At 33.9% G+C, this 23,959-nt stretch overlaps 1 protein-coding gene across 1 annotated transcript; it reads left to right on the top strand.

Annotated features, from left to right (window-relative positions):
* Window positions 1–15,814: 15,814 nt before the first annotated feature.
* Window positions 15,815–16,396, top strand: LOC107879065. The gene has a single exon (XM_016726191.2). The coding sequence runs from the start codon at window positions 15,815–15,817 to the stop codon at window positions 16,394–16,396; it is 582 nt and encodes a 193-aa protein (XP_016581677.2).
* Window positions 16,397–23,959: the final 7,563 nt, after the last annotated feature.

Here is a 23,959-nt window from a genome sequence, read left to right as displayed (position 1 = left end):
CAGTCCTCTTCTTTCTCACTCATAAAAAGTCAAAAAGGCAGATAATCCAACCTCCATAAAAGAGTCCTCCTATAATATTCTTCAAGAATCTTAGGTAACTTTACCCACCATGTCTTCTCCTAAAGTTTAAAAGAATAAAAAACAAGAATCTATGTTGACTCCTCCCACTAAACATTCTTCAAAAAATCTATAATCCCTAAAAGTGTTTATCACTTCCCCTACTATCGAAATTGTTACTAAGTTAGCCATGTAGATGGATTTAAATCAAGGATTTGATTAACCAATTGAACAAGAAATAGCTCAATTCGAAGTTCTTTCATCCTTAAAAGACCAAAAATTACCTGAAGGTTCTAAAATCCCAATTTATTTTGAAGAACTAGAAAAGTCTGTCAAAAACTCGAACAGTACCTAGTTCTCTTACACCCTTTGAGTCAAACATAATATTTTCCCAACTGTAGGATCAGAAATACTTGTGAAGAGGTCAGGCCTCTTCAGCAGTGAAAATTGGATAACCAAAAACTACCTTCTACTTGTACACAATCCAAAGGAAATAATTATTAGTGCAGAATAGCAAGTAGAAAGTGAAAAGGATAAAGAGACAAAAGATAAAGAAGTTGTACTACCTCCAAATAAGGGGAATCAGTTAGATGAGGATGAACTACCTTTGAGGTGGTCCATGAAGGAACCATAGAGAAGCAAATTGAAGGAAAATTAACTGATATAGGTGTGAAGTGGCTAGATCTTGTTCAACTAAAAGATCAGAAAAAAAGGAGTTGAAGAATGCTATAAAGTCTAGCAAGTCTTCAACCACTTAGAGAAGATGGCTTAAGAAAGCTATTGTACTGGAAGAGGAGAAAATGTTGAATTTTTAGAAATTGGTGATGGTAAGGACATTGATTCAAATGTTGCTGCTGCAATTGAGATGAGAAGATAATAAATTTATGTTGTTGGGAGGGCCAGCTCCTCATGTTAAAAGTATTAAACCTCTAAAGGTATGAAACAAAAGCATATTGCAGTAATGAAGAAACAAGTCTCTGCGGGACTTGATCCTAAGCAGAGAAAAAGTATTGAAAAAAGTTAAATAAGCATCTTCTCAATATGCTAAACTTATCAAAGCCTTGGAGATGAGATTGGAAACCATATAGTTTGTTATATGTCCACCACGTACCTTACTCGACCACTTATTCAACTAATAATAATAAGAAATAGATGATATTAAGGAAAAATCTAAATGCTAAAATATCATTGAACCACAATGAATCTGAAGAGACCCTACAAAACCCACCGTATTCCTTATACCACCATAGACATAATCACCACTAAATTTGGACCATTCCTTTTGTACTTTCCATTACAATTCACATATGTATATGTTTTCACTCAAAAACAAAAGGACAAACATACATTTGTATTTCCAAACTTGTATGGTAAAAAAGATATAAATTTACAACTTAAAACAAGAACAAAGAGAATAACTAGATACAAGAAATTAAAGATAGTCAAATTGAAACAAAAAAAGAAAATCAAACGAGCCCAAAGGGGCATTAACCAATGATAACCAAATTCATAAGATGGACATAAAGGAATTGAATTCACCATGAAACTAATACTTTTAAGCAAAATCTTTAACCAAAAGACTACACCAAGGTTGCACACTCTCAAGATTTTTGAAAAAAAACTAGTTATCCAAAATAAGATAAGAATGAAAATCAAGGATTAGTTAATTGTAGTCATGGATGTTTATTAAATAAATGGAATAAAATTGGTACAGAAAAAAAGTTTCAAAAATTACAAAAATGTCTACCTAATTAGCTTGATGGATTGTAAAGACTCGATAGTCAATCAGTTAGACCGCCATCCCTAAGAAGTGTTTCTTCCCATCTATCACTCAAGTGATGGATAACCTGCGGGTCTGTCACTCTTTCTATAGGACATCACCCAAGTTATTTATTCTTGAAAAATGCCTTCTATTCTCTCTTCATCCTCAAGCCTAACCATCATGATGTTGAACTCTTTGGAAGACATCAAAATATGTTCAAGTACATATTTGATCATAAACATGCCTAGAAAATATTGTATTTATGGATCTTGGATCCTTATAAATGGCTTTGAAATAACTTGGGTTGCATCATTATCTCCATCTTAAAGAGAATTTGTCCTTAACTTAGGTCGACTATTATTTTGAACATCAAAAAGAAAGATATCACTTACGTTGAATGTATCATAGACATGATACTCTAGATGTAGTTAAATCTTGTAATAATTATTGAGTGTCTAAAGGATTTAAAAAGGATCATCTCCAGTACGCATTAATATTCACTTTCTTTTGTTTTAAAACCTCTCTTTGCAAAAGTGAATCCACACCTTAATCGCCCGATTGAAGCACAAATCTTTTCCTCCCTTTGTTTGCCTTCTTAGAGGTGTTTTAGTTCTTCATCTAAATTTATAGCCTTACTTTATCATCCAGTTTATTCATTGCTTCAAATTTCTTCTCCTCTTAAATCAAAAAAACTTCTTTATACAAATGGGTGAGATCTAGAGGTGTTTGTGTATTAAAGAAATAGATAACTTCAAACAGAATCATACCAGTAAGAATATGAATAAATCTATTATATACACATTCTACTAAAGGAAAGTGGTCTTTCGGAGATGTCAATCTCCCTTATTCCATAACTCAAAGAATAGAAGATAAGGTTTTATTCACCACATTATATGGGTAATCGGTCTGTTGATTACAAGATGTAGAAAATAATAACCTCATCCCAACACCACACCATAAAGCCTTTAAAAATACACTAAGGAATTTGGATCCCCAATCACTTACAATGATCTTAGGAATCCCATGTATTTTTACCATATTCTCAATAATAAGGATGCAATATGAGATGTTTTATTATATTATTTACATGCAATAAAATGAGCTATTTTAAAGAATTTTTCAGCCATAATAAAAATATTATCTTTCCCTCGACTAGTCCTTGGTAAATCCACCATAAAATCAATGATAATATCAAATCAAAATCTATGAAGGGTGGTGAGAGGTGTATATAATCCTTGGGTAAGAAACCTAGATTAGTTACTTTTGCACTGAATACATTGGACACAAACATTGGAATGCATTTATGCTAATAAAATTGTTCATCAAGAATTCCCAAGGTCTTAAAAGTACAAAAGTAACCCATACATCCACCATTATGAACCTCCCTCACAATGATTTTTGTGCAAGAGCTCATGGGCATAAAAAGTCTCTGGCCTTTGAATAAAAAACCATAAAAATTTCTAAACGGAATACTATATCTATCTTTTGAATACCACCCCCTTTAACATTCTTTACAATTAGAAAGATTTTAGCAAAGTAGGGGTCCTTGGGATACAATTTCTTCAAACATTCAAAACCAAGAAATTTAGAACACAAAGTATTTATCAAAACATGCTTTATTAATAAGACATTGGCACCATATTTTTCTTGTCCTTCCTGTATTGAATTCTCTAGGAAAATGTTTCAAGGAACTCAATCCACTTGGCTTAAATTTAATTCAACTTACCTTAGGACCAAATATGATTTGGCTTATGGTTTGTCCGCATGAAAAATTACTTAGGTCACATGTAATGTTTCCAATTGCACAATTTAGCAACCAAACTTCAAGTGGGTATTTCATTGGAAAAATAGTGCACTAGTTAAAGTGACCAAGAATTACAAATTTATCATGTATAAAAATAATACACATTCCATAATAGTCTCTCCAAAATCATAATTCTCCAAAATAAACTCAAGTTAATTAAATTCAAAGCAAAAGGTACCATGGAAGGGAAATAACATTAACAATTTAAAGGAATTCAAAGAGAAAATCGAAACATAATTAAATATAATGATCCACGATTGAATTCTTGAGATGTGAAATTAGGAGTTTTGAATTGAGGTATAAGGAATTTAAGAGTGTGCCAAAAGAAAAACAAATTTTGCATTATAGAGTGGAAGAAATTTTTGGCTCACTTGATGGCTTATCTGCGTGCAATCTGCATGTGAGATGCAGCTGGACTGCATTAGCAAGTCCAACATAGGTAATAATAGTATGCTCTAGGTATTTGGCTCAAATATAGACCATATATATGCAATATGTGTTGGACCTGTAATTTGACTTAGCAAGTCGGTCTAGCGTAGGTTAGGATAGAACTTGCGAGTTTTTTGGCTCACACATGAATTCTAGTTGCACTTGGTCTGTGCCTCGACTATTCAAGAATGTCCACCACTTGTTTAGGAAATGTATTTTGCCTTCTCTTACATTTTAGTAGTTCCTGGTTTGTGTTTGGACTTCTGAAGCATGTCCGGGCTAGTATATCATAATTTTGAGAAAAATTTCAAATCAAATATTGGCTCGGGGGAATAGTTTTTAGTCTTTGAACCTTTCTTCACAAATCCCAACATATGCTATCACCTATAAACACAGAAAACAAGTTAAAATTTAGAATACAAATATTAGAAAATATTAATAGAAAACATTGGGTTGCCTCCTAAGTAGCACCTTATTTATAATTATGGTATGATATCATTTGATCATAATTTTAGATCATTGAATAAAAATGACTCAACCGTAATTGCTTCAAGTCCACCAACGTAGTAATGCCTCAATCCTTGTCGATTCATCGTAAACTTCTTCTTCTTATGGTCTTCTAAAATTTATTCTTTCATTTGAATAGACATTTATAACCATGAATGGACCCGACCACTTAGTTGTAAGATTTCTCAAGAAAAGTTTCATCCTGTCATTGAAGAGAAACATATTATCACCATTGCAAAATCCTAGGTTCAACGTATTAGCATCATGCTGCCTCTTTCTTTTGGATTTATTTGAATAACTTAAAGGAACAATGCCTTTTATTTCTTCTATAGGCCACCCAGTAACACAATTGAACTTTTTCACCATAGATATGAGGCTTCCATTTGCAGTGGTGATAGATCATTCAAGAAAATGGTTGGAAAAGTATTTTTCCCACAAGTTTTTATTGGAATAGATACTTTTATCCTTTTTTTAAACTACCTTTGGCTTTTCAGTAATTGACTCATTGGTCTTTGAAATCGTAGCTTTGGACTTCTCTAGCTTCTTTTTCTTTATATTAGCTTGTTCATTACTTCCCCTTTCATTCGATCTTTATGTAAATCAACAACATCTTTACCAAGTGTCCAACCACTCCTAGTGACAGTGGTTATGACATAAGCATCATTCTTAGGATTAATAATTATTTTATGAGGCAATCCACCCTTTGTCATTATATATAGATGAGCCAATATTTTACTCACTTGATTTTAGAGTTTTTTGATAGAGGATGAATGAGATATCACAATTTGATTGAGTGGTGAGAATTCACTTTTCACTTCTATCAACATCTTATCAGTTTCCTCAATAACCATTAAGATATGAGTAAGAACATCTTCACTATTGAACCTTTTTAGGTAAATGGAGCTTGAATCTTTACCCTTTGACCTATCTTGTAGATGTACGTAGTGGTCATAATCACTATCCTAATCTCTCAAATCCTGATCACTATTACGATTGGTATAATCCCAATATCTATCACAACCCTTTTCCTTCTAACCTTGATTCCCACCTTGCCTTTGATAGGTGTGGTAGAAATACCCCATTTTGTTTTACACGAAATGAATTTCCTTATCAAGAGAATTTGTTTCCTCAATATCATAAGATTTAACACTTATGGAAGCAATGATGTTAACTACCTTAAGAGGATCTCCCATTATATGCTTGGTAAGAAGTTCAAGCTGTGTTATCACTTTATCCATGATTTCATATCTTTTATATTTCCTTTTTTCTTTTTATTAGCTTTAAAAAGATATAGAGGGAGCCCTCATGGCCATCTCTGTATCTATTGTGTGCCAACCTCTACTTTGCTTGATCACTTGATCCAATAGTGTTGCTGCAACTCCATAAGATTGTTTGATAATAGATCCGCCAACTGCATTATCATCTACCGTCTTGTTCAATTGATTAAATTCCCTATAGAACATTTAAAGAAGCATTTTTCCCGGGACCTCATGATTCAGACATTGCATTAGCTAACTGTGGAATTATTTCCAAGCCTCATATAATAGTTCATTGTTATGTTGGCAGAAATTTATGATATCCAAGAATTCTTTTGTGTGCTCAACCAATGATGTTATAGATCCTGCAGGAAAAGATTGCAACTATAAGAACTCTTCTCCCATCAATGATAACGGGAAAAGACACAAATGAATTGATTCTTGAATATGTGGGCTATATCATACGCAGAACACACATTTATGAAAGTCATCAAGTGTATATTGGCATCCTTATATGCTTGACCTCCAAACTACCCTTTAATTTTAAGCAAATAAAGCATCATGGTACTAACGTGAGACTCCATTTTCTTTGACCGATAGAATTCAAATAACATAGGCATAACCTGCATGTTCAAGGTGATGTAAGTCCTCTAGATGTGATAACGCTCAACTTACACTATAATTTTAATGCAAGGCGGTCGTTGTCAATATATACCCAATATGAGCGGGGTTCAAATCCTTGAGGAGTGCAATCTAGCTTTCAACACATCTACAAGTTGAGAGTTAACTATGTGATAACCTACAATGCAAGACTAAAACAAAACATAAAAGAAAATTGAGGCGTTTGAATTTGAGTTTTGATGAACACTATTACCAAATCACACTACAATGAAATCGATACAATTGCTAAATTTATCAAATTAACAGAAATCTTGGGGTTATATTCTTCTCAGTAGTGTTCATGCATGGGAAATAATGAATTAGTCCATGTTATGCTAAGGGTTTTGGATAGGCTAGATTTTAGGGTCTTAGTATTAATCTTTCGATAAAAAACTAAATTTCACTCATGGATTCTATCGAACACATCATGAGCGTGACAAGCTTACGAATCCATAACCTCAACTTTGCATCCTTATTTTTAAGATGATACTTATGAATATAGCTAAATCACTTAACAGTCTTATTTCTAAGATAGTTCTAATAAACAAGCTATTTCAAGTTGTTGTTTACAGTAACTCTTCACCCACATCCCTCTTTTATGGATGATATTGGATCAAAGGCAGTTGGGGTTTTCACCTATAATTATCAATTGTACTATAGATTAAGAGTAAAACCTACAACTATTAACTGCTTATATAGAATAGCAACCAACACCACACATAATTTAGTTCCTAATCAAACATAACCTCAAGATATAAAATTAGTTACTCATGAAATTAAAGAGAGGAATTATACCTAAATTTGCATGCACATGATCAACAATAATCAACCTAAACTACAATCTCAATTTACAAGACAAATCTCTCTGAATCCACAAATCAAATTGTTATCAACCCAAAAATAAAATGTGTTTCTCTCCTTTAAAACTCAAAAATTGAATAAAAGATCCCCATTTTTCTTTTAGGATCCAGCTTCATAAAATTTTATTTCTACCCTTGTAGCTTTTCTGCTCTATCGTGATCACCATCTTTTAATTGTGTTTGTGGCTCCCATGATCGTGGTAGTCATAATAATATTTCCAACGTTTGACTTGACTTCCAACCGTAATTGTGACCCTCGGTGTGCGATCGTGGTACTTGAGGGTCATCTAATCTTTAACTTTTCTCTTCTTGCCCACTCTCCTTCTCTTCCAAATTGATCTCAATTCGTCTTTATCAAATTTTCTATAATATCACAAAAATTGCATGATAATGCATTTTAATAAAGAAGTAGTCTTATTTATACACTTAAATCATTGTAGTGTGCAAGAATTTGGATGTAAACGAGTCACAAATTTTCCACTCATAAACCCTAACTTAAAACATTACATATCCTCAAGCAACACTAATACATACTCAATTAGACTAATTCACTTATAATCCAACTATTATAACCAAATTATCACTATAATTTAGAACTTGACTAGCACTAACAATTTGTCACCAAGAATGGGATGAACTCTTCATTCAATACCCCTTAAAGTCAATCACATTTGTCAAGGAGACATAATAATTTTAAGAACAAACAAGCAATAACTACTAACTATCAAGAGGTGACTCTCTATTAATGGTGACTTAACTATACTCCTTTGCCTTATGTTAGGAATATGACAACTTCACCCACTTTTACTAGCTTACATGCCTCCTCACGGAAGAAAAGTTCCAACATACCATGATTTTTATCATGAAACAAGGGACAAACATGCAATCACTCACTCTCACAAAGAATTTCTCAATAAGCACAAGTGGCAAGCATATTTTTAAATCACTACTAACTCAAAAAAAACTTTGTTGAAGATCTCGAAGGGCCTATTCAAGATTGAAATGTAGGTTCAGAAAAGGTTATGATAAATATTTGGGATAAAAGTTACAACATCCTCCCTTAACTCCACATAAAACACTATTAAATCAAACATTGGGTCATGGGCCAGTTCATTCATTCCTCATTTACACATGTGCCTTCCCTTAAAATATTGGTTCTCCTATCTTTTGAAAGTATTTTCTTCTTATTTGTTTCCTTTGTGTAATATTATGCATTTTCCTTATTTTTCTCATTCATTTGACTTCATTACTTAGCTTTTAGGCACTTACTTACAATACTGTGACCTAAGGTTACCCCTTCCAAGATTTACAACACCTAATATAGCATTTTAGCCTCACATTGCATTCTTATGTTCAAGGAGGGTAGGGTTCCAAAGAGGGATAAATTTCAAAATGTTGAAGGCTTGTAATGCAGTTGGCAAGAAAGGTCCAAAAGCTCAAAAAGTAAGACTAGGGATTCCATTCTAGCATGGGTAAACTTTTTAGACTAAAGTGATTTTGCATGATTACAAAAAAGGCCTAAAATTATTTCAACAACCATGAGTAATTAAAATTAGATTTTAAATACCAATGGGGCAAGTTCTATATGACACAAGTACGTATGACAATCAATCAAGTAACTCACTTCTCATGGCATGCAAATTATTATGGGAGGATCCAATGCATCACCTATTTAAGGAAAAAATAATTAATTACTATACACTACCTACTAAAGAATTTAAGGTAACAAAAAATCTTAAGTATTATTATAAAATCATTTGCACCCACTGATGTGAGCCAAATGACCATCATAACTTTTGATGACATCATGCGAGGCCAACACATAAAGAACCCGATTGTGGTAACATTAAGGGCACGGGAACATGTATGGGGGACCTATTTTGAGCCCACAATAGAACAATCTCACTTATGGAAAGTTGATTGGAAGCTTTCTCGGGTAAGATGCCAGAGAGCTCTTGAGAAAGGGAAGTTTATATCTAAGATTTGAGCTAGATTCGGGTTATTTTTGTTAAACATGTGTTTGAAGCTTACGGAGGGTGGATCTCGTGTGGTTTATGGTGTTTGTGACGTTTTTGAAGTAATTTTATGTTATTTGTGCTTAGATTGGCAAAGGGGCATAGATCTTAAAGAAAATTACAATTTGGAGGTCATTTGCCTTGTGGTCAAATGTTGGTCAACTCTTGAATATTCTTGTTGTTCTTCCTCATCTTCACATCTTGTTGGAGAAGAATATTCAAAAAAGGCTGTTTGATCTTGAAAAAGGAGGAAAGAGAGTGTACTCTTTATTTAAGGAAATTTACAAGCACCTTCCAAGTCATCCAAAAGAAATAAAACAACAAAAGTGAAGGAATAATCAAGTACAAGAACAAGTATAATTCAAAGTACAAGTGGGGGGTCATTTCAATTCAAATTCATTTGAGCTTAAAAAAAACTCCAAACCTTGTTTTTTCTCCTCCAAAAACTGAAATTACTCTCCCGTGGTTGAAGATTGGCCGAAACACAACTTGAAGATAAAAAAAATTGCAAAATTAACGTCCAACCAAAAACTGCCACATCACCACTTTGGGACAACCAAATTTTGGGCTCAAATCTTGATTTCTTAGTTTATGATTTTTTATTTTAGTTACATTTTATTGATTCTATCACTAATTTTTAAACTAGTAACTACCTACTAGGCTGAGAATTAGTTTCTGAGAATTAGTTTTAGTATCCTTTTCATTCATGTTATCGTTCTTGTGTGCTTTTCTCATTTTGTAATTCATTATGTTTTTTTGGTTCAAGTTCAAATGATATTTCCTTGAGTCGTTCGAGAAAAAATCTATTCCAGGCAAAAGTAGACTCATCTTTCAATCACTCATGAATTACAAGTAGATTTTCAACACTTGTGAAACTAGGTGTGAGGTAGAATAGAGAGTGAGAGTGTGTGGGGTTATTTGACCTAACTTGTTTGTTATTTGGTAGATTTTTCTCTTAGGTACCTTGAAAATGGAAGGAACAACATCATAAACCCCAAATAGTTAGGGTATTTATACCACCTCAGGTCCATTTGAAGATTTCCACCGGAACCTTGAAAGTCTATGCCCATTGATTATTCAAACATACCCTCAAAGCTGAATCACCACTAACCAAGTTACTAGTATTTTGCCTAGTATCAATTCTTCCTATGTGCAGGTTTAACATAATATTCTTCCACCAAAGGATTCAAGGAGAGTTCCTCAAGAACACTTGGTTGATGATCAAACAGAGTTCTTGGCTAAGAAGGATAACTATAGAGAGAAGAGAGATAGGTACATTCCACCTAACAAATGAGATGCAGAATCCAAAATGGAAAATATGCTGGGAAAACTAGTGAAGGTTCAAAATAATTAAGATATCAGCCTTAAGGAGATTAAGGTCGTCCTTTCAGGGTAATCCAAAAGGTCGAGTCATATAGCACTGCTATCAAGTATTTGGAGCACCAGTTTCAAAAGATGTTATCAAATCTGAACCAGAGGCAGCCAGGTACCCTTCTGATCAACATGATGCAAAATTCAAAAATAATGGTCATGCACTTTCTATTACCACTAGCAGTTATATCACTAATATGGATGCCCCACTACCTTCTACAGAAGACGCTAATGATAAGACATTTGTTGTTGAGTTCGAAAAGTTAACAGGTGTTAAAGGTAAAGCTGCAAAAAACAAAGCTAAGGGTCTGGTAATTGAGCCAAAAATTAGAATAATTATGATACCACCCCCACCTTTTCCTCAGATATTAAAGTAAAAGAAAGAGAAAGGTAAGTTTAACTGATTCATTGAGATGCTGAAAAGAATTGAGCTTGAACATTCCTGTTCTTGTGGAATTCGAGTAGATAATTCATCACAAGGAAGAAAAGAGTGATAATTAAGGAGTTGATGGTGTGCACCACTGTAGTGTAGTCACGACTAGGTCTTTAGAGGAGAAAAAGGGTAATATCAGAGCATTTACAATACCATGCGTTATTGGTTCATCCCAATTTGAAAGAGCCTTAAGTGACTTAGGGGACAACATTAATTTGATGCCACTGGCCATATTCAAGCAATTAGGCTTGAAACCTACGGGACCAACTTTGATGTGGTTGTTGATGGCTAACTGCACGGTGAAGAAACCTATGGGAATATCATTTGATGTGATCGTGAGAGTGGATAACATTATCTTTCCAATTGACTTTGTCATCCTAGATTATGTGGTTTATGCCAAGATGCCATTTATGGCCACAGGTAGAGCTAAGGTTGACATGGAGAAAGGTGAGGTGAAATTTAGAGTCATCAATTAAGAGGATATATTCAACATCCAAAAGTCAATAAAGTAGTAACTCGACATGATGGTGTTATAAATGATTGATTGTGTTGATGACCCTGGAGGATACTCTTATGGGTATCTTGATGAATTCTGAGTATTCATGATACCTGTGTTATACCGCGATGTTAAATAAAGCGCTGAGTGGGAGGAAACCCACTATTATTAGTGTTCACATTTTTGTTGTTTTTTCTTATTGCATGTTTTTATCTCTTTGACTTACTCAGAATATGGTAAAAATTGTTGCATTCATCTACTTTTTAATAAGGGCGGGTGTGTGATCAACCTATCTTGATCACAAGTCCCACATATTAAGATGAGTCATAAGTTAAAAATTTTAAATTTTATGGTTGAAAAATTTAAAGTTGTGGACTTTAGCATCTAATTTTACCTTTGGGACCCCAAAAATATTTTAGGCACCACATCAGCTGTCTTTCAAACTTTTTTAAGCTTACAACACATCTATAAAATTTCCTGGTGTAAACCTGTACTTTTGGTATAATGGATGCATAGATGTTGTATCAACCATATCAGTAATGGGAGGTGTAGTAATAGACCTAAATTTCATAAAAGTACCCTTTGTAAGAATAGTGATAAGGGGTAATGGCATACCTGAAGGAATCTCTAATGCCTATAGGGTAGGTGAAATTAAGGGCCAAAAGATTTCATCTTATGAAACCTCATCTAAAATTATTTGCATCCATTATCTTCTAAATTTCATATATTTTTATGCTATTATTTGATTGTCCACCCCACGACTAGTTGGAACTTTTGACAGTTTGCACAACTTCATAATAAGGCATGTAAATAGAAATGCACTTGCAGTCTTGCTTACCCTAAGAAAGAGTTCATTATCCATATCTTGGCTAATATTCATCTTCAACCCCTCTAACAAACTTCCACCATCACTTCTATCTGTGGTTAATATTTGTATCATCTTCGGTCGGCATTAGTCTATGTCTAACCATATCCCACCAAAACATTTCTTTGAATCTCAATAAGGATTTTACAATCCTCTCCCTATTACTCAACCAAGAACGCTCAACGTTATCCATCAACACTCTTTCCAATCACGACCTCTAGGTAGATGTCATAGTCATCCTATGTCAAACTCTAGACTAATGGTAAGAGCGATATATAACTAAACAAAAGGAACTTAGTTGATCCTATAATTTAATATGTCTTATATGACTCCCCTAATAGGAATTCTTATTCTATTCTGCATAACTACCATTTTTTTGCCCCTTTGGATAATCTTTCTCTAGTACTGCCAAGTAGTTAGCAATGAATTCCCTAATAATTATTGGGTAGTAAGATCCCAAAGTATTGCTAAAAAACCAAGCTCATATTCATTAAATTGTCTCTCAATATTTGGATATTCTAGAAGCTCTGTTGTGATAATCTGTTACTCTTTAGCAATATGCCTTTTCATGCTTCTATTCTATATGTATTGGAAACCATCATAATATAAAGCATCCTAGGTTTGGACCCTTAGAAAATTTCTAGGAATCTCTTTCTTCAGACCCATTATGACTCAAGGTATAAGTCTTAAGCTGGGGTATGAGTGGTGAAGACCTGTCATAAGATGACCAGTGTTAGTTGGTGAGATAATTTTTGACATTGGAATGGATATGACTTTAGGGTATGAGTCATAAGTCATGGGTACAAGTCCTATAGGTTACTCATAAGGTGGTCAGTATTTATTTAGCCTGGTGTTACATTCTGCGGGGGCTATAGATCATGGGCATGGATTGTATGCTGATGGTTATGACTTAGTTAGGTTAATCATATACTAGAAAGTGTCTGATCTATGGTTAAGGGTTTATTATGATTAGGTGGGTATCAATCGTAAGATAGGGTACAACTCGTAAGGAGGTCAGTCGTGACCCCGTGTCAGGTTTTTATGGGATTTAAGTGGCGTATTCTGGATATTTCCCTACATACCCTATTAAGGACCCACTACTTCAAATTCACTTAGAAGGTTATTTACCCTATTATTTTATTCTTAAACACTTAGAATCCCTTCAAAAACATATCATAATTCTCTTAAGAGCTTTTGGGGCAAAGAGCTAGGGTTTCAACAAAGGGATTACTTTGGGGCTTGGTTTTGTGAATTTATTCAATAAATATTCTTATCTTAAAGCAATTATTCTCTTCCCGACTTGTAATTTCAATTATACGCATGGTTATAAGGTTGATATTATGGCTTTTACTCTTGCATGGTTTGGTTTCCAATTATTCTTTTGGGGGGTTTTGATGTTAAAGGATTAGTTATTCTTTCTTTTGATTTTCATTAAGCTTTCTATCGATTAATGGTGGTTTTAGATTATGTAATTTCATGGTAATGGTTCAATTTTAATGGAATTTGGTTTTGTCATATTATTCAACCAAGGTGTTTGACAAAATGCTTATAAAGATAGGTTCATGGTATTGACTTATATTAATGGAACTCTTTTTTGATTTCATTTTATGTATGAAACCATAAATATTTTTCAATGGTTTAGAAAGGTTAATGGCTAATTGGTAATGATTGTGGAGAACATGGTTGTCTCCTAAGAGGTAAATATGGTAAATGGAAAGGAAACCGAGAGTCCCCTTAATCTAAATGGTTTGGCTATGAAGAATGCTTGCAGGTATGGGGGTATGACGATACCACTGGCTTATAAAATAGCCTTGGTTAATATATAGATAATTGGATTGTTTGAACTTGGTTTTAATTGGACATTAATGGTAGAAAGTGTACACTAAGCCGTGGAAGGTGGCGATCCCGAGGAGGATCAAAATTAGAAACTCATATTTGCTGATATTATAGGTATTCGATGGCCAAGTCTGAGTGTCATATTTATATTAGAGGGATGTACTATTCATTCTAGGTTTATTGCCCAGTCATATAGCTATACGCATCGGGACCCTTTCAGCAAGGGAAGCTAAAACCATATGGATTATGGGCGGTAGGAAAGCTAAGCTACACGACCCAGGTTAAGGTTTTCAAATGGAATTTTAAACCCGGTCCCTTATCCCAACACTTAAATATATGTATAGTTATTTACATTGAATGGTTTTCACTTGGTTTTGATAAATGGCATTACTTTATCCTTACCCCGAGATTTATGCTAGTGTTCACCAACTAATTTGTCTACTGGCAGTTGTATACCCACACTATGTAGGAACTAGACATTCGACCTCTCCTTAACAATAATTAATCCAGGGATAGCTTAGTGCAATGATGTAGAGAGCTTAAATCCTTTCAGAAGGCATTATTCATGTTGGACATTCTTAGACTTTTTATTTTATTTTCGGATATTGGTTTTGACCATTGTTGAGGGCATATCCTAATCAGAATTTGCATTCTTTTGTATAGAGGCTTTGTGGTATTTTTGGTGGTTGGAATGGGCGGGATTGGTAGTTATGTCAGCCTTAGCATTGGAATAAGCTGGGCGGTAGGTATTTTCAGACATAATTTCTCTCTGTCCCATCGTATTTCATTTTGGATTTGACTTTCATATTATCTTTTAAAATTCTCTTTGGTTTGGTATGGTATTTGTGGTTGGTTGGTATGGAAGGACTTAGTTGGGTTAGTCATTATTGTGACCCTATCCCAAAGTACTAATGACAGAATTGTGCAATCTTGTTATATGCTTGAAATTCAACTTATCTAAGGCTGTATAAGGTGGTTGGGCTGGGAAAAGGGGGTGGACCATGGTCCTAGGTGGACTTGGAATGCCTAATATGATAACGCCCTCGTTCGAGGTATGTCAAGTTGGTATCAGAGCCTAGTTTCATAGTCAATAAAGTATCCACAAAACCCTGTTGAGTAGAGTCTCTTTTAGGGGTATGTAGTGCACAACACTCATAAGGGAGGCTGTAAGATATCTAGGAACATTTCACTTTCTTGGTATTCTTTCTTTAAGCTTGACTTCTCAGTCTTGGAATCTCCTCTAATCCTTATTTTTTCATTTTTAGATCATGCCTACTAGACTTGGAACACAAGGAAATTCTTTCGTCCCATTTGGGGATAATGTTAAAGGAGTACCTCCTACATCTGAAGTACATTTTCGATCTCATGGTCTTGTTCCTGATTGTACCAAAGTTTCCCCTATTCCTTCGACTACTCCTTAGGTCTCTCAAGGCAATATTACAAATGTGGAGTTATATTAGTCTATGCATGCTATTGCCCAATTGGTTGCTTCTCAAGCTGAGCGAGGTACGACCAGTGTGATATTGGTTGAGGCCGTTATGCTTGGACAGTTTATGATGGTGGGTCCATCGTCTTTTATGGGAGTGAAGGTAGAGGAAGACCCACAGGGCTTTCTTGATGAGATGGAGAAAATCTTTTTATTAATGAGGGCTACTAAAATGGGAAGTGTAAACTTTGCACCTTATCAACTCAAAGAGGTTGCTTATCTATGGTATGAGGAGTGGAATAGAGATAAGGGTGATATAAAAGAGGATGGTTTATTGGAGGCCTTCTCTGATACCTTCATGGATTGGATCTTTCCTAAAGAGTTGAGAGAAGCTAAGATTCAGGAATTTTCAAACCTCAATCTAGGCAGAATGTCTACGAAGGAGTATGCTTTGAAGTTCCATCATTTATCGAGGTATATTTCTGATTTGGTGATTGATAAAAGGTCGAGAATGAGAAAGTTTGCTTTTGGGGTAAACAAAGATCTGATTCTGGAGAGTAAGAACGTTTTGCTCATGAAAGATATGGACATGTCGAGGCTAACTATTCACATGCAGTAGGTTGATGATTAGAAGAGAAGACAGGCAGAATATGGAGATAGGCAGGGTAAGTGGGGTAGGTTTTTTTATCAAGGAGCTACCTAGTCTCAAAGTAGTAGAGATGGTGTTAAATGGAAGAAAAAGAAGTGGTAGAGTTCTGTATCATTATTTACTATCAGTACTCCTTACCCAAGCAGTCGGGCAACCTGCATCATCATAGTGGTGACATTTCTTAGGCACAAAGAGCCCAGTCTCTGGCAAGAAGAGCTTAGTCTGTTTCTTTGTGTCCTTCTTTTCGATTTTGTGGTCATCCTCCTCGGGGATTCTTTGTGAAAGGTAGGGATAAGTGCTTCAAGTATGGTTAAGTCGGACATCGGCTCAGGGATTTTCCATCTAACAAGGTTAGTACGGGGGCGAATAAGATTGTGGTGGCTTCATCTGCTATTCCTACACCCAGTGGTGTGGCATCGGCTTTTGTTACTGCTCCTAGTTCCAGTGTGGTCGAACAAGGTTATATGCCTTAGCATCCCATCAGGAATCTGAGGCATCACCTGATATTATTATCGGTATGTGACAGCTTTTATCTCATGACGTGTATTTTTAGCTTTATCCAGGTTCTACCCTTTCGTATATGACTTCTTATGTAGCTATGTCTTTTTGTTTCAATCCAGAAATTATTTTGGATCTATTTTACATTTCTACCTTGATAGGAGATTCGATTATTGTTGAATGGGTCTATAGATGGTCTGTGGTATGTGTGAGTGGTAGCCATACTTTGACGGATCTGTTTGAGTTGGGAATGGTAGATTTCAATGTAATCTTTGGCATGGATTTGTTGCATTTTTATTTTGGAAATTTTGATTGTCAAACCCGCAGGGTCATTTTTATGTTCCCTGGTAAGCCTGAAATAAAATGGGAAGGTTGTTCCTTAGCTCCTAGTGGAAAGTTTATTTCTTATCTTAGAGTCCGAAGGTTAATTTCTAAAGGTTGTTGACCGCGCACATGCAAGTGTACGTGGTCTTATCAAGTAATATAATGGCTTCAAGAAAGCCCAAGTGTCGATCTCTCAAGGATTTTTGTTCGCCTCCTATCTAATTCTAGTCTAAATAATTGAGAAAAAATAATCACGAATAGTTTTGAATTGTAAACAAAAAAAATACGTAAAAATAAATTCTTGGAACAATCAATGAAGAAAAGCCCAGGGTTAAAGTACTTCGAACAATCATACTATGTTATTGAATTTCCTTCGTTAATGTGCTTAGCTTGCAAGTTGATTCTTAGGGTTAATTACATGATCATGACTTTCCAACCTCTAATCTTTTATCTAATATGGACAATACAAATACATCACTGAGCGAGGATGCAATAATACATTTAAGTTAATTAAAGCTATCATCCTACATATGAATTATGTAAGGCATCTAAGTACATCCCAGTCCTAGATGCTTAGTTTAATTCTTTATTTTATAAAAGAATAAAAATCCAAACTTTGTTTATTGTTCTATCTCCCTATTCCCTCTCCCGAGATCAAAAGGTTGACAATATATGTATTCTAAGGGTTACGAATTCTTAAAATAATTAAAATAAGAATAAACAAACAACCAAATATAATAAGAAAAATTAATCAAAATTAAACCAAAATAATAGTACTCATATTCTTGGGTTTAACCCCTGAGAGGGAATTTTTAGCCACTAATATTTATAATCATGATCTAAATAATTGAATACATGATATAAAAAATTAAAGACTAAATAAAAATAATAAAACCTAATTAATCGTGTAGCCACCTCGGCTTTTCATCCACAAACTGTGTACGATTCCCTCAATACCATGTCCAGGTGTTGACTTATAAATAATTAATTGTCCAAGTCCTATTTTAATTGGGACCAGCTGTCCATCAATTCCAAAGTCATCCTTTATTAATAAAATAATCCCACTAATAGTGGGATTGAAAAGAATCTCACAAGTATCCTTGGTACGCGTGCTCATTTTAACTTAAATTTTGACTATGCTTTGTCGGCAAACATTTCATGCTGTGCATAAAACATCGACGCAATGCATTTATCAATGCGTTGGGCACATTGACGTGACACGTTGACTTTGTGTCGTCTCATTGAAATTTGCATCCAAAAATCTGATTGTGTAGAGCGTCTTATCCTTTGTCCATGGCCATTATAGTGTATTTTAAATAAATTTTGTCCTTTTAATCATCAATATATCACCGTATTTAATTCAAAAAGCCTCCTACAATATCACATATCACAAATTAAAGATCAAAACAACATACTATTTTTAACGTCAAATCAAAACACAAGCTAATAAAAGGCAAATTCACAATGATCTTCCACTTATTATTTCAACTCTTGACTTAGTCAAATTAAACTTTGCACATTGCAAATAAGTTATTTCACTCATAATTACACCATTAAAATATTTGAAACAAATTAAACATGTTAGAATCAAAAGAGACTAACTAGACACACACCTAGCTCAAGCTAGTAAAACTAGTTTACCGGGTTGAACTCTAAATTACTCAATTAAGCACAAACTTGTTTGGGAGACACTTTGGACATTGTAAATGTACACTTGGACACTTAAATGCTTATTTATATCAATATGAACATGTTAAGTACACAAATTGCTCTCAAAACAAGGCGAACTAAGCTAGAATAATGATACAAAAGTGTATAAAACCACCTTAGATCCTCAGCCCACACTTAAGTCGTTGTTCGTCCTCGAAAAACTTTTTACTCTAAGAATAAAAATATGAGGTGACCCTACACTTCTACTAAAATAAATAAGCTCAAGCTAGTACTACAATAAATATACAGAATGCAAGTTTATACACAAAGCACGTTATTTACACAATTGTTACCTCATGAACACTACTCCAACACGTCTTAGCCACAAGAATTGACTCAATACATGGCAAACTCATGCATATTATTCAATCAAGGACATCTTACAAATCACCCATATTCATCAAACATGTGCCCCTCACAACAAGAGAGTTATCCATAATTACTCACAATAATGCAATTTATAACATAATGGGTACAACAATCAAATTACGCTCACTCTCATAAAGAATTCACAATCTACACACATTGAACAATAGGCTTTCCTTACTGTAATGCTCCATTAATACTTGAATGTAAAGCTTAGGAACAAATAGGTCTTTTTCGGGATGTAATGTAAGCTAAGGGGCGGGTAGGAACTATTTGGGAATAATGACTAACCTCTATAAGCTCTTTAATACACTAAATTAAATATTTAAAATCAATCTCCAACAACTAAAATACACCAATTTTTTCTACCCCATGCTTTTATTTTTTTCCCCATCTCTTTTAAGCATTTTCACAAACCCTTAGTGGATGCATAGCTTACTACCATATGAGTCAATTTTCCTCTTTTCTTTCAAAACCATGGCAATATTTTCAACATAAATTATATCACTAACATCCCCCACACATTAATTATACGCCAATAAATATTACCTTGGGGCATCAATTTCACCTTTTTCTTATTCAATTTCTCAAAACTCCTTACTACTTCAATTTTTTTTCATTAAAGCACTTAGATGCTTTTTGGATCAAATTATGGTCTCTCAAAGAAGGTAGTTAGGCTATATATAAGGCTATTAGAGAAAAAGCTAAAGGCTCAATGGGTTTTAACTAGAATAATACACAAGGGTAGTTAAAAAGAAGGTATAAAACAAGACTACCAAAAAAAATACCTAAATCATCTCCTAAACTCACATTCTTTATTTTGCTTTACACATACAACGGGCAAGTTCTAGACATCACATGAAACAAGGAATAAACAAAAATCTCACACGCACATGGCACATGCTCAACCCATATAGGATCATCATAGACTTCCAACCAAACAATAGAACAAATTCAAATTTAAGCGAACATGTAAAAGATTCATAAACATAAGCCTAAGAGTCTCAAAAATAGTAATTCACTCAATCAACATACTTTTACCAACAAACCCACTTGCATCATGTAATAAAAAATAGCATCAACAAGAACATCTTACTTATTCCTAATCTCAATTTTTTTTTAAAATGAGTCAAAAATTGGAAATTTCCCTAGCCCACACTTAAAAATCAACTTTGTCCCCAAAGTTAATTTAAAAGTAGAAAGATAGATATATTTCCTGAGGCCTCTAGGCCTAGCTAGTAGCTTCTTCACATAAAAAGAAGATCCATAGGACCTCACACTCACTTTTTACCATGCTTCTTACCTTAGTTTTTCGGTACTCAAAGATCCATTAACTTATAAATCAATCAAAAACAAAAAATCCATGAAATAAAAACTAAAAAAGAAAAAAAAACATAGCATAGCTTCGATTGCCTCCTAAGAGGCGCCAAATTTAGTGTCGCATCATGACCTAATCATGCTTTTTCCTCACCTTAAGGATATAAATTTCACCCCCAACATCGCATCTATTTTTTTGCCATGCTCATAAGGTGGTGATACAAATATTAATAAATCGGGTAATGAAATATGTATGATGAATCACTCAGCCTTGAGGTGAGGTGTGTTTTTATGTTGCTTGTCCAGTGTAAAGTTAAGAACATAGGATTCTTATTCCTTATCTTCACACTCTTCTACTATTTTAAATGATTCAACAGACAAGATATCATCTAAACATAATGTGGAAAACTGCTTTGAGGGAGACTAACCAATTCCACTTCAAAATTTATACAATTTACTACACACTCACTTTTTGTTTACCATCATAATTTTAGTCTCAAGATAAAGATAACAATCGAGTTACTGCGATTCTTATGTTTCCACAACAAATTGGCTAATATTCTCTTCATATTTTTCTTTACTTAGCCACTGTAGACATAGTGGAAGTTGTACCACAAATTGGCTAATATCATCCTCATATTTTTCTTTGCTTAGCTATTATAGACTTGATGGCAGTGGCAACGCCTCAACCTATTTCACAAATTTTGTTTCCGAGTACTCGGACTTCTTCAAATTATCATCTACTTCATCTACAACTAGTTGGAACGTCAACTATGCATCTACCTCCTTAGTTTTCTGTTGAGCATTGCCCACAAACATTACTGAATTATGATTAAAGGCACATATATCTGCAGAGTGATACAGACTGTAACAAACCACACAACAACTTGTGGGTTGCTCCATAGGTTGGAAACAAATAGGGACCCTCTAATTATTTGGAAAAAAAATTTGGACAAAAATCCTCATGGTGGGGTTCTCCACAAAAATTACGGGAATCATCATCCCTCAAAAACCATTTATCCAAGACTGACAACTCAAGAAGAGTGTGAGAAAAAAAATAAAAGCAAAATAAAAGAAACTAAACAAAAACTATTTACAACTCAATATAGAAAAACTAAAAATAAGATAGTTTCCTTATAACAAATCCCAGGCAACGGCACCAAAAACATAACAGTGTCCAAGCGCACACGCAAGTGTACGTGGTCTTATCAAGTAATATAGTGGCTTTAAGAATACCAAAGTATCGACCTCTCAAGGACTTGCATTCGCCGCCTATGTAATTCTAGTCTAACTAATTGAGAAAAAATAATCACAAAGAGTTTTGAATAATTATAAACTAAATAAATAAATAAAAAATACATAAAAATAAATTCTTGGAACAATCAATGGAGAAAAGCCCAGGGTTAAAGCACTCCGAACAATCACACTATGTTATTGAATTTCCTTCATTAACTTGCTTATTGGTTGTTAATTAGTAGGGTTAATTGCATGATCATGATTTCTCAACCTCTAATATTTCACCTAATATGAATATTAATCAATTAATGCATTTAAGTACATCCCTTTTCTTGATGCTAAGTTTAATTCTTTATTTTATAAAAGAATAAAAACTCAAACTTTGTTTATTCCCATGTTCTATTCCCTATTCTCTCTCCTGATATCGAAAGGTTGACAATATATGTATTCTATGGGTTATGAATCCTTAAAATAATTCAAATAAGAATAAATAAACAACTAAATATGATAAGCAAAATTAATCAAAATTAATCCAAAATAATAGTACTCATATTCTTTGCTTTATCCCCAGAGAGAGGATTTTCAGTCACAAATATTCATAATCATGATCCGAATAATTGAATACATGATATGAAAAATTAAAGATTAAATAAAAATAATAAAACCTAATTAACCGTGTAGCCTCCTCGGCTTTTCGTCCCCAAACTATGTTCGTTGACCTCAATACCGTGTCGAGGTGTCGACTTATGTATAATTAATTGTCCAAGTCCTATTTTTATAGGGACCATATTTCCAGCAATCCCTTTGTCCCTTATTAATAAAATAATCCCAGTAAAAGTGGGATTGAAAAAAATCCCTTAAGAATCCTTGGTACGTGTGTCCATTTTGACTTAAATTTCGACAATGCTATGTCGGCGAACATTTATTTTTGTGCATAACACATCGACGTGACGTGTTTCTCAACATATCAAACACATCGACACAACTCGTTGACTTCACATGGTATCACTGGCATTTGCGTCCAAAAATTTGGTTAAGTGTAGAACGTCTTATCCTTTGTCATGCCTTTTGTAGTGTATTTTCTATGAATTAATCATCAACATATCTCCGTATTTAATTAAAAAATCCCTCTAAAATATTATAAACCACAAATTAATTATCAAAACAACACACTATTCTTAATAATAAATGAAAACACAATCTAAGATAAGGCAAATTCGCAATGATCTTCCGCTTATTATTTTGATTCTTGACTTAGTCAAATTAAACTTTGCACATTATAAAAAAATTATTTTACTTATAATTACACCATTAAATTTTTTTGAATAAATTAAACACATTAGAATCCAACGAGACCAACTAGACACACACCTAGCTCAAGCTAGTAAAACTATTTTTCTGGGTTGAACTCTAAATTGCTTAATTAAGCACAAACTTGTTTGAAAAATACTTTGGATATTATAAATGCACACTCGGCACTTAAATTCTTATTTATATCAATATGAACACGTTAAGTACACAAATCGCTTTTAAAATAAGGCAAAATAAGATAGAATAGTGATACAAAAGTGTATAAAACCACCTCAGATCAGTTGTCTTTATCACTTGGTCTTGGTTAAAGATTCTAATTTGGAAGTTCCTCCTTTTTCTGTGGTCCCTATGGTTAATCGGTTTCAAGAGGTCTTTTCGGATGATCTTCCAGGTATTCCTCCAGATAGGAAAATAAAGTTTGGTATTGATTTATTTTTAGACACTCATCCAATATCTATTCCTCTATATAGAATCGCTCCGGCTGAGTTATGTGAACTCAAGGAGTAAATTAATGATCTTCTGGATATAGGGTTTATTCATCCTAGTGTTTCTTCATGAGGTGCATTAATATTGTTTGTGTGCAAGAAGGATGGTTCTCTTCGTATGTGCATCGACTACAAGTAGTTAACTAATGTAACAGTCAAGAAAAAATATCCTCTCCCTCTGATATATGATATGTTTAACTAGTTTCAAGGTGTAAATTTCTTCTCTAAGATACATCTTTGGTCTCGGTACCATCATTTGAAAATTAGGAAGGTAGATATCCCTAAG

Source organism: Capsicum annuum, chromosome 8, assembly GCF_002878395.1.
Source record: "Capsicum annuum cultivar UCD-10X-F1 chromosome 8, UCD10Xv1.1, whole genome shotgun sequence".
NCBI lineage: Eukaryota > Viridiplantae > Streptophyta > Magnoliopsida > Solanales > Solanaceae > Capsicum > Capsicum annuum.
This window is presented reverse-complemented; position numbering and strand designations above follow the sequence as displayed.